The 12,508-nt window shown below is 42.0% G+C and overlaps 1 protein-coding gene across 2 annotated transcripts in view; it reads right to left on the bottom strand.

The window, feature by feature from the left end:
* DCAF4 (DDB1 and CUL4 associated factor 4) overlaps positions 1-12,019 on the bottom strand; it is a 34,319-nt gene extending 22,300 nt beyond the window's left edge. Inside the window, exons 1-4 of one of the 2 annotated variants that reach the window (XM_040333846.1) lie at positions 11,913-12,019; positions 10,067-10,168; positions 2,929-3,014; positions 257-411 (exon numbers count right to left, since the gene is read on the bottom strand). In XM_040333846.1, coding sequence (XP_040189780.1) covers positions 257-411; positions 2,929-3,014; positions 10,067-10,134 — 309 coding nt within the window. In that variant the 5' untranslated portion in view covers positions 10,135-10,168; positions 11,913-12,019. The other variant, XM_040333847.1, reaches the window with a different exon arrangement.
* Positions 12,020-12,508: the final 489 nt, after the last annotated feature.

Here is a 12,508-nt window from a genome sequence, read left to right as displayed (position 1 = left end):
ACAATTTTTATTGCACAACTGGCAATAGATAATTACACACTAAAACAGGACAATCTTGCCTGGTCCACATTTCATGATTACATTCAAATTTCTTATCACTACTAAATTGTTTGAGTTTTATTAAAGGACAGCATGGTAGCTATTTAGATTAAAGGACAACACAGGACACTACATATATTATAACATGTAATGCACTACCAAACAGGGTAAAAACACTTGTCAATTCTTTATCCCATATACCAAGTGCAGCACCCACCTTCCTATTTTTATCTTCTTCAAGAAGTTGAAGTCTTTTTTGTTCCATTTCCTTCTGTATTATAGCCTCCCTGGTTAATGGGTTACAGTTATTGTGTCCTGGAAGAAGGCGGAAATACCTGTTCTTTTCGGGGTCATAGTAAAACCCTGGAAGTTCTAAAAAGGAATGAAAAAAAAAAAAAATGTAGAAAATGGGAAGAATGGCACAGTTTTCCACAGATATCAGTAACAAGTATTACATCTAATAAAAAAAAAAACGTGACTAGTAGAGATACCACATTTAAGAAGTATGATATAGAACTTGGTGGATTTCTGTCTACAGTACATACAGGGGTTGATTTACTAAATGGAAAAATACTGTGCACCAAAGTTGCTCCAGAGCTTAGTAAATAAGCAAAAGATCTGCTGTCTTCCATCATCCAATCACGTCCAAGCAAAAATGCATTTTTTTTTCCTTGCACGTGATTGGGTACTCTTTGCAAAGCGAAGCCTTACCTCATTTACTAAGCTCTGAAGCAACTGTACTTGTAGGGGGCACCTGCACTTTGCAAAGTACATAGTCTATTTGGCTTTAGTAAATCAACCGCCAGTATCTATAAATCCTTGACAATTAAAAATACACTAATAAAGTGTATGTCTAGGAATGAAGTGCAAAGACATATTGCAGTTGAAAGTACAAGTGAAGAACACCTGTGGCAGTCTCCAGAAATATTTCCTGTGTTGGGGAATTAGAAAAGTACCTTTTAAATAAGAAGATGTGTGAAAATTCATGCATAAAATAAAGTGAACCCAGTGGCCAGGCTACGGACAATTAAATATTTGCATATTAAAAAAGTTCTTACTGACCTACATAAATGCTGACACTGTGGAGCAATTTGTCCCCAAAGTTCACAGAAGAAGCACTGAAGCTGTTCAAGCCCTTCTCCCACATAAGGCCCCTTTCACACTTTTTTAATGTTACTACAGTGCCTTGCAAAAGTATTCACCCCCCTTGGCATTTTCCGTGTTCTGTTGTCTCACAACCGGAAATAACATGGATTGTTTGAGGATTTACATCATTTAATTTACAGAACATGTCCACAACTTTGAAGATGTTTTTTTTTTTTTTTTTTATAAATAACAGTAAGTCAACATGCAAAACTATTCACCCCCACCTAAAGTCAATACTTCGTAGAGCCACCTTTTGCGGCTATCACAGCTCCAAGTCGCTTTGGATAAGTCTCTATGAGCTTACCACATCATACCACTGTGATTTTTGGCCATTCCTCCTTGCAAAACTGCTCCAGGTCCTTCAAGTTGGATGGTTTGCACTTGTGAAGAGCAATCTTTAAGTCTGACCACAGATTTTCTATTGGATTGAGGTCTGGGCTTTGACTAGGCCATTCCAACACATTTATATGTTTCCCCTTAAACCACTCAAGTGTTGCTTTAGCAGTGTGTTTGGGGGTCATTGTCCTGCTGGAAGGTGAACCTCCTTCCTAGCCTCAAATCACACACACTGGTTACAGGTTTTGCTCAAGAATATCCCTGTATTTAGCACCATCCATCTTTCTCTCAACTCTGACCAGTTTCCGAGTCCCGACTGCTGAAAGACATCCCCACAGTATGATGCTGCCACCACCATGTTTCACTGTGGGGATGGTGTTCTTTGGATGATGTGATGTGTTGGGTTTGCGGCAGACATAGCGTTTTCTTTAATGGCCAAAAAGTTCAATTTTAGTCTCATCAGACCAGAGAGCACCTTCCTTTTGGGAGTCTCCCACGTGCCTTTTTGCAAACTCAAAACGTGCCATTTTGTTTTTGCTGAAAGTAATGGCTTTCTTCTGGCCACTCTGCCATAAAGCCCAACTCTATGGAGCATATGGCATAGTGTTGCCCTATGTACAGATACTCTAGTTTCTGCTATGAAACTCTGCAACTCCTCCAGGGCTACCTTAGGTCTCTGTGCTGCCTCTATGATTAATGCCCTCCTTGCCCGGTCTTCTAGTTTTGGTGTGCAGCTGTCTCTTGGCAGGTTTGCTGCTGTGCCATGTTCTTTTCATCTGGTTATAATAGATTTGAGTGTGCTCTTAGGGATCATAAAACATTGGATATTTTTGTATAACCTAACCCTGACTTGTACTTCTTAACAACATTGTCCTATACTTGTTTGGAGAGTTCCTTGGTCTTAATGGCAGTGTTTTTGGTTAGTGGTGTTTCTTGCTTAGTTGTTGCAGCCTCTGGGGCCTTTTAAAGAGGTTTGTATATGTAATGACACATCATGTGACACTTAGTTTGCACACAGGTGGACATCATTTCACTAATTATGTGACTTCTGAAGGCAATTGGTTGCACCAGCTTTTTATGGGCTTCATAACAAAAGGGGATGAATACATACGCACATGCCAATTATCAGTTTTCAATTTCTGAAAAATAGTTTTATGTATATATTTTTCTAATTTTACTTCACCAACTTAGACTATTGTGTTATGATCCATCACACATAATTCAAATTAAAAAAACATTGATCTAAAGGCTGTAATGTAACAAAATAGGAATATTTTTGCAAGTCACTGTATATTTAGACCTGCTCTTTTGTTTGTTTGTGGTCTCTCTGATTTCCATTTACAAAACATTGTTGTGGCTCATGAGAATATGATTTTCTTAAAAACTGTGCATGAACAAGACTGTTACCTGGCACTGTAGAGCTCCGATTACCACTAGATAAGGAACTTGCTGGTGTGCTTGCCTCTGATGATTCCAATATACCTGACCTATACCTAGTTAGAAAGAATAAATGTCATTAGTCACAAAGTGTGAAAACATAACATATATAAATATAACCCATATATTAGAGCTGCACGATTCTGACCAAAATGAGAATCACAATTTTTTTTATTTAGAATAAAGATCACAATTCTTGTGGCGTAAAATCTTTCACATTATACAAAAAAAAAAATGGGCTAACTATACTTGTTAATTCATTCAAAGTATATTTATATACTGGTTACTTTTTTCCCCCCAAAAAATGCATTTGAAAACCCGCTGCGCAAATACAGTGCGATATAAAATACTGTAACAACCACCACTTTTTCTCTAGAGTCTCTACTAAAATTTTATATATATATATATATATATATATATATATATATATATATATATATATATATATATACACACACACACAATGTTTGGAGGTTCCAAGTCATTTTCTAGCAAAAAAAAATATTTTAAACTTGAAAACAACAAATGTCAGAAAAAGGTTTGGTGTTCAAATTTTCCTAGTTTTTTTCTGAAGACCAGGTGATCAATTTCCGTTCGGATGTTAGTTGGTAATGCGTTCCACAGTCGAGGTCCTTGGACTGCAAATCGACGTTCTCCATCGACGTTCTCCTTTGGTCTTGTAGCGGGCTTTGGGGAGTATGTTGATGGGCAGGCTCCCTTTGGTCTTGGCCCAGATTCCCTGTGCTGAAGCTTCTTCTAATACTGCTCTCCAGCCTAACAGGCTGGCATCTGTAGACACCACCTTCCAGGTGACTGGGAGGAAGGATCTTCCATTCCGCAAGTTTGTTTCAATTCGGAAATGATGAATGTTCAGAAACCGATTTAGAGATCTTAGATCCAAGATCCATTTGGTTTTGGAATCACAAAAAGGTTTGAGTAAAAACATGAACCTTGCTCTTTTAGGGGTGCTTCTGTAACTACCCCTTGAGACAGCAAGTGATCCAAACCTTTGAAGAAGGATCCTCTTTTTTATGGATCTTTGGAGAGTCTTGAACTTTGAAACTGAGAAGATGGGATCTCTCGAAATTCCAGTTTTTACCTTGAGGATACTGTGGATACTACCCACTTGTCTTGGATTTCTGTCTGCCATGCCACTGAAAACTGACAAAGCCGTCCCCCCACTCGGCCGAGCGGGGGCGCCCCTTTCACAGAGAGGCTTTGGGGTAGAGCTGCACGATTCTGGGCAAAATGAGAATCACGATTTTTTTGCTTAGAATAAAGATCACGATTCTCTCACGATTCTCACGGCGTAAAATCTGTTACATTTATACAAAAAAAAATTTGCGCTAACTTTACTTAACTTTACTGGCTAGGTTTTTTTAAATTCATTAAACTAATTTTTTCCAAAAAATATGCATTTAAAAAGACTGCTGCGCAAATACAGTGCAACATAAAATATTGCAATAACTGCCATTTTATTCTCTAGGGTCTCTACTAAAAAATATATATATAAAAAAAAATGATTTTAACTTGAAAAGAGCTGTCAGACAAAGGTTTGGTGTTTAAGTGGTTAAATGTTTTTAATTTACATACAGAAGTCAATTCCTTTGATGTACAAGTCAATGTGATACAATGTTTAGACTTAACATTCCTCTGATAAAGAATGTTTTCAAAACTTGGCAGGCTGCCCAGACTTTGACTTTTGGCTGAGAGCAGAGAGGAAATTCTTTGCATACCAAAGTGCAGAGAGAAAATTATTTTCATGTCAAAGATCATGAAACCCTGTGTCAAGATCGCAATGGGAAAAAGATTGCGATAACGATTCTTGACGATTAATCGTGCAGCTCTACTTTGGGGTCTTGCTTGTTAGCTCTTGAACCCCACGGCTTCTTGTTCTTCTGAGCCTGATTTCCTTTGGCTTTTGTGGCTGGAGGCAGGTTTTCCCAGAACTGGGGAAAGAAAACGTTTAAAACATGGTCGCTTGTTTTTCTTTTTCTGAGGTAAGAGAGTGGTTTTACTGCTTGATATCTTTTGGGAATATTTTTCCAGATCCTCCACAAAGAGGTATTCGCAATGGAAGGGGAAACTGGCCAAAAGTTTTTTGCATGGAGCTTCTGCTGACCAATGCTTTAACCAAAGAACTGGAGTGTAAGGCACAAAAATGCTTGCAGAACAGAATCTCTCATAGCATCTATTGTAAAACATAAGGCTTTAGGTAAATTCTCACAAAATTTGGCTTGTTCTGGAGGCAAATCCTTCAGCCCCTGTTTTACCTGTTGCTTGATGACCTGACACATGCCGACTGCTGCTACAGCAGGTTGGGTAACTGAACTGACCAAAAGAAATTAGGGTTTTAGTAAAGATTTCAATTTCTTTTCAGAAGGATCTTTAAAGCGGGGGTTCACCCTTAGAGGGCACTTTTCCCCCTTAGATTCCTGCTCGTTTTTACTAGGGGAATCGGCTATTTATTTTAAAATATGTGCAGTACTTACCCGTTTACGAGATGCATCCTCTCCGTCGCTTCCGGGTATGGGTCTTCGGGAGCGGGCGTTCCTTCTTGATTGACAGGCTTCCGAGAGGCTTCCGACGGTCGCATCCATCGCGTCACGATTTTCCGAAAGAAGCCGAACGTCGGTGCGCAGGCGCAGTATAGAGCCGCACCGACGTTCGGCTTCTTTCGGCTACGAGTGACGCGATGGATGCGACCGTCGGAAGCCTCTCGGAAGGCTGTCAATCAAGAAGGAACGCCCGCTCCCGAAGACCCATACCCGGAAGCGACGGAAGAAGATGCAGCTCGAAAACGGGTAAGTACTGCTCATATTTTAATACAAATAGCCGATTCCCCTAGACCGAACGAGCAGGAAGCGAAGGGGAGAAAAAAATTTTTTTTACAAATGGGTGAACTCCCGCTTTAAACACTTGTGCATTATCCACTGGACAAGTCAGGTTCTTATTCATACAAGAAATAGCTGCGTCGACAGAAGGCAGGCTCCATTTCTTGGAAAACTTCTCCTCCATAGGATAAAGAATGTCAAACTTTGTGAAAAACGTTTATCTGGGTGTTGCCAGTCTGCGTACATTAGCCCTTCTAGTAACGGGTGAACCGGGAAAGAGCATGCACCCTGCTGGGATTTTAATGAACCCAGGGAGGAGACAGGTGAGTGAGTAACTTGTATAGCGCAACAAATGCGAACTTAATCGCCTCAAGGCGCTTTCCGTCCAGAGTCGTGCCGGTGATTCAGTTAACTCCAAAGAGGGTAACTGTTTCAGCATAACATTGCACCTGCGATTTCAGAATCTGGGACGCAGAGAAAGGCTCCTCTGATATCCCTGATCCATCCGACTCCTCATCCTTATCCTCTGCAGGTGAAGCATCATCCTCATCCTCAGATTTCTCTGAAAGGAGGTCTACCACAGAAGGAGATGTGTCTCGCTTTTTGTCCTTTTTTGAGGATTTATCGATTAATGAAGCGATTCTCCCTTCTAAATTGTCTAGGGCTGCTGCCAAAGTGTCTTCAGTGACATATGCAGGCCCAGGCCTCATCAGAGAAGCCGCTATTCCTGATAGCGGCAATGGCTCATCCTGTACAAGTGCGTCAGCTAAAACCGGTGAGGAAAGTACAGAGCCAGCATTGCTAGAACCTTCTGTCTCAAGCGGCGATGCTTTTTTATTTTTTGTCCTGGTCATACTGCTTAAGCAATGCCGAGGTACCTCAAAGCATATACTACTGTGCTTAGTTTAGCAATTTACATAAAGTATGCAACTTCAAACACACAGTTTTAATGCAGTGTCTCTCTTGGTAGTACCCAGCCCAACCACATGGAGTCTTACGTGTCCCCTGTAATGCTGCTGTGTCCCATTCAAAGGAGTGAGCTTGCTGGTATCTGCACGCTCGTGGCCGCCGATAAAGCATGCCACGCGTGACCTGGGGCTATGGCGGCAGTCTCAGGTGTGAGAGAAGCTCCCTCCTTATGGCCGAACATTTCTGTGTGTTACCCCCATTCAGCATTTGCCTTTTTTCTGTCCTGTTTTGAGGAGGAGGGAAGCGACTGAAGCAGAGCTCTGCAGCAGAGGAGAAAAAGTGTGTCCTGTCCAAGGTAACTTGACACTACACAAAGCATGGTGAGTGAAAAAAAAACAAAAAAAACTATTTACTCCCCCCAGTGGTGGCTTTAGAGAAGACACTCACCCAACACAGGAAAGGGTCCTTAAACATTGTTTAGGACTCTTAACCACTCACCTTATTCACGCCGCAGGTTTTCCTGCTGAAATCAGACAGGCCAATCTTCACCCCTCATGGCAGGCTTTGTATGCCAACCTTCAGGGATATGGGTTCCTATTTAAAGGATACCTCTCCCCTGGGCCTTGTAAAAGACTCTTACCAGGACTTTTAGCGAAATAGCGAACGTGCTGGATCCCAGTCCTCCAAAGAGAGACATTACAGGCGACACCTCATGCCTGAGGCCGGATCCCATACAGTTTTGGCTTAATCTTAGGCATCTTGGATGGATCCGGAAGCATAGCTCTTTTTATCCCCAGAGGATTTCTTTGGCAGAGCTTTCCTTTAGCATCCTATCGCGTCCAACACCTTTCGACACTGGCGAAAAAACTGGAGGTACTTCCCTGATGGGAGCGGTTATATGGAGGGGAACGGTCTTCAATTGGTTGTGCCAGTGTCCAATCATCACCGGTGACCCTTAACCCATTATGTAATGACTGGCTCTTTGTCCCGTGGTGTACGATAAAGAAAAAATTGGATCCCATTCCCTTAAAGCATGAATGGAACCATGAATGAACTATGCAGATTTCTACCTCATCTCAGAGCGTCTCCCGACGCTCACGTGACTGCTGATCTCTCTGCTCCTCAATCAGCCTGGGAGAGTAGAGAGCCGTGGAATCACGTGATCGCAGGGAGACACTCTAAGATGAGGTATAAATCGGCATAGATTTTATACAGCACAGGCACTGGGACACATAGGCGGTTATTTACGAAAGGCAAATCCACTTTGCACTACAAGAGCAAACTACAAGTGCACTTGGAAGTGTAGTCGCTGTAGATCTGAGGGGGACATGCAAGGAAAATAAAAAACAGCATTTTAGCTTGCATGTGATTGGATAATAAAATCAGCAGAGCTTCCCCTCATTTCAGATCTACCCCTCAGATTTACAGAGACTGCACTTCCAAGAGCACTTTCAGTGCAATTTCAAGTGCACTTTGCACTTCTACTTCGCCATTGTAGTGCAAAGTGGATTTGCCTTTCGTAAATAATCCCCATAGTGTTATATAACAGATGGGATGGTATACATATGTTATAGTGGTTTCACTGTGTGTGTTGTGTCACCGGCGCACAATAATATTAAACAATTTATATCTGCTGCAGTTACAATGGGCACCTCCAGGAGGTGAAATGGTAAAGAAAATATGTGTTTGTACAGAGCTTTTTTTCTCAGAAAATAGGTGCAGGAACTCAACCACGACCCCGTTCAGATTTCACAAACAGTAGAAGGGTCTTAAAGGGGCATTAAATACCAGGATTGCATTACATACAGAGTGCAGAGTTCATGGGGGTTACACACAGAGTGCAGAGTTCAGGGGGGTTACACACAGAGTGCAGAGCTGTCACTTGTAAACACAGAAACTGGACTTCTGTGTTTACAAGTGATTGTGGTGAGCAGGCACCAAGGGGTCTGAGCCAAAGGTGGTGGAACTGAGTTCCCCCAAGTTCCCCCTGAAAAAAAGCCCTGTGTTTGTATATGTTTAACATATACTACTGCGCTGATCCTGTGCAAAAATACTTTTGTAAACAATGTGAATATAACACCTTCAGTCTAATAATTAGTGTAAAAAAATACATATGTATATAATATCACCAATGTGCTCAAACAAAGTGTGATCCAATTCGCTATATGCAATCCCAAAAAAATATATATAATAAATGCGTGAACAATTAAAAAGTCCAATTATTCCAAATTCCAACGTTTAAGCCAAAAAGGGTCGACCAGAATTTCGTGACTTTTCACCCTTATTTGTGTCACCACCACCTCTTATGTACTATAAGCTCACCAGATCAAGGTATATTGCCTATACTGATATCCAGGTCTGACTCCTCGATCTACAGCAATGCTGTTTTTTCCTCCAAGATATGTGTTAGACCAACATGTAGAAAAATTACTCTGCATCAACACCAGCCTCCAGCTGCTCTCCTCTCATATGGTGTAGTATGTATAAAAAAGCAGATTTATTCGAAAACATATAAAATTTGCACTCACATGTCCAGCGTTACTGCTCAGTGTCTCTCCGGCATGGAACGGTTTGCTGTTCAGCGTGCGGAAGTGCCGTGGAGGTGACGCATGACGTAGTTCCGTCCGTGAAATATTACCCATGATCGCCCCGTTAACCCCTTCCCTGCCAGTCACATTTATACAGTAATCAGTGCATATTTATAGCACTAATCGCTGTATAAATGCGAATGGTCCCAAAAATGTGTCAAAAGTGTCCGATGTGTCCGCTGTAATATCGCAGTCCTGACAAAAATCGCAGATAACTGCCATTACTAGTAAAAAAATAAATAACAAAAAATTCGTAATTCTATCACCTATTTTTGTAGGCGCTATAACTTGTGCTGAACCCAATCACTATACGCTTATTGCTTTTTTTTTTTTACCAAAAATATGTAGAATACATATTGGCCTAAACTGAAAAAAAAAAAAGTAAAAAACATTGTGTTTTTTTCAAAATTGTCGCTCTTTTTTTCTTTATAGCGCAAAAAAAAAAAACGCAGAGATGATCATATACCACCAAAAGAAAGCTCTATTTGTGGGAAAAATGGATGTCAATTTTGTTTGGAAGCCACGTCGCATGACCGCGTAATTGTCAGTTAAAGCGATGCAGTGCAGAAAGCTGAAATTTTTGCCTTTAGAACCACTAATACTTTGGATTATTAATAATCAACGCTGAGTAATTGTAGGGAATCACAAAATGTGAAACTCCACAACAATAACCAGCAATGTAGAAAACTCAAGTGGCTTTTGTTTCACAGTCTGACACTAAGTAACATAATCAGAGGTCAGTAGTTGAATAATTTAAAGGAAAATTTGCTTATATACCTTTTATTAAAGTGCCTCTGTGAATTATTTCTCCACCATTTTCGATTATTTTCTCTCTTAGGACCCATTTCTTTTGCCCGGTAACATTAGCATTGCTTGATGCTGTAAAATATATTCAGTTAGTATGTAAATCACTGAACTAATCACAATAACTAGCAGATATTTTTGTGCAGCAAAGAAGGAAAATTATATATATACACACACTACTATATTGTCAAAAGTATTGGGACACCTGCCTTTACACGCATGTGAACATTAATGGCATCCCAGTCTTGGTCCGTAGGGTTCAATATTGAGTTGGCCCACCCTTTGCAGCTATAACAGCTTCAACTCTACTGTGAAGACTGTTCTCAAGGTTTAGGAGTGTGTCTATAATACAGGTATCAAGCACAAGGCCCGCGGGCCAAATCCGGCCCTCCAGGCCATTTCATGTGGCCCTCGCACCTCTCCTGCAGCTGCAGGAGCGCTCCAGCCCTCCCCTGATCCTCCTCCAGACCCTGTACTTTCTGCTTTCAAGCTATACATCTATCTTCTTCCCAGCATAAGCATAAGGTAAGGGGGTGCACTGTGATGTAAGAAAGGGTGGGGGGCTCAACTTCTGATGGTGAGGAGGCTCTTGACATCTAATGTAAAGGTGAGGGGATGTGCTGGACATCTAATCTTACAGATACAACCGGCCCTTTTGAGGGCAATCATAATACTGATGCGGCCCACAATGAAATTAAGTTTGACACTCCTGGTCTGTGGGAATGTTTGACCATTCTTCCAGAAGTGCATTTGTGAGGTCAAGCACCGATGTGGACGAGAAGGCCTGGCTTGCAGTCTTTGCTTTAATTCATCCCAAAGGTGTTTTATCAGGTTTAGGTCAGGACTTTGTGCAGGCCAGTCAAGTTCCTCCACTCCGAACTCGCTCATCCATGTCTTTATGGACCTTGTTTGTGCATTGGTCCAAGTCATTTGGGGGGGGGGGGGGGGGGATTATAGTGTGGGGTTGTTTTTCAGGGGTTAGGCTTGGCCCTTTAGTTCCAGTGAGGTGTCAGCATACCAAGACAATTTGGACAATTTCATGCTCCCGACTTTGTGGGAAAAGTTTGAGGATGGCCCCTTCCTATTCCAAAATGACTGCGCACCAGTGCACAAAACAAGCCATCTTGGGCACCTCACCTGCCACCACTAAAAGTGATCCCGTGGCAAATCAGTCACCGTAATCACTTTTAGCAGATGCTGAATCGCCCACAAAAAAAAAAAAAAAAGATACAAAGGATATGGCAGCTTGCTGCTGTCACAACCACAGTATTAAACATCAGTATAATAATATATATATACTGTGGGTGGTTAGCAAGTGGGGCATGGTGTGTTTTTCACTGCGTGCAACAAAATGCATGTCTGTCACTCATGTTGGGGGTAGCGCGGCAAAACACGTATTTCTTGTGCGCTCTCTCACATGTTCCAGAAACGTCAGGTGTGAATGGAGTCTTACAGGCATTTATTCTGCCCAACACAAACAAACTGCAATTGTGTAGGGGGAGGGAAGAGGGATAATGAGAGGAACTTAACTTCATAAATGAAGCTCTGCACGTTCTGGTTTAGTGACACAGCCAAGCAGTTAGCATTTACAGGGTTGTTAGATACTACAGCCTGCCCTACATATTGTACGGAGAACAGGTGGTCTGCTTTAAATACCACACTCAGTGTCTGCAGTGCAGCCACAAGTTTATAATGCAAGGCAATGTGATTAGAAGCGCTCCTACAGAGCCAGCAACCAGACAGGGGTAGTAAAGGGACCCTGCCCGCCAGGGGGCACTAAGAGGGGCATTACCAGAACACAGTTCTTCCACATACTCACACTGTACGAACAACACGCTCCAAATGACACAGGAAATACAAATACACGTGGAACCATCGAGAGCTCCACTTCCTGGAATCAGCCATCACTCGTGGCTGCTGCCATCTTGTGGTCAGTGCCCAAACTGCTATTACATGGAACTTTTGAAGAGCGAGGACCACTTAAAGCGGGATTCCACCGGCAGCTACAAACACTGTAGCTGCTGACTTTTAATAAGGACACTTACCTGTCCTAGGCGCCCACAATGATGCCCCCCCCCTCCCCGATCCCTCGATCATTGCAGGTCCCACGCCGCCATCCTCACTAAGGGGAACATGCAGTGAAGTCTTGCGGCTTCACTATCCGTTTCGTATTGCGCATGCGCGAGTCTCGCGCTGATTTGTGAATGGGCGGCTGCTCTCTGGGATTACACTCAGTTCCCAGAAGGCAGCGTGCCCCATTCACCAGAAGACAACGTGAGGAGGATGCGGAAGAAGACCCACCACGGATAAGGAAGAGGAAGATTAGGAACATCCGCATAGCAACCGGTATTTCGGGTGAGTAAAAATATATATATTTTTTTGCTGCATTTTTATGTCATTTTTTTTTCAGGGTGG

Source organism: Rana temporaria, chromosome 13 (assembly GCF_905171775.1).
Source record: "Rana temporaria chromosome 13, aRanTem1.1, whole genome shotgun sequence".
NCBI classification, from domain to species: Eukaryota; Metazoa; Chordata; class Amphibia; order Anura; family Ranidae; genus Rana; species Rana temporaria.
This window is presented reverse-complemented; position numbering and strand designations above follow the sequence as displayed.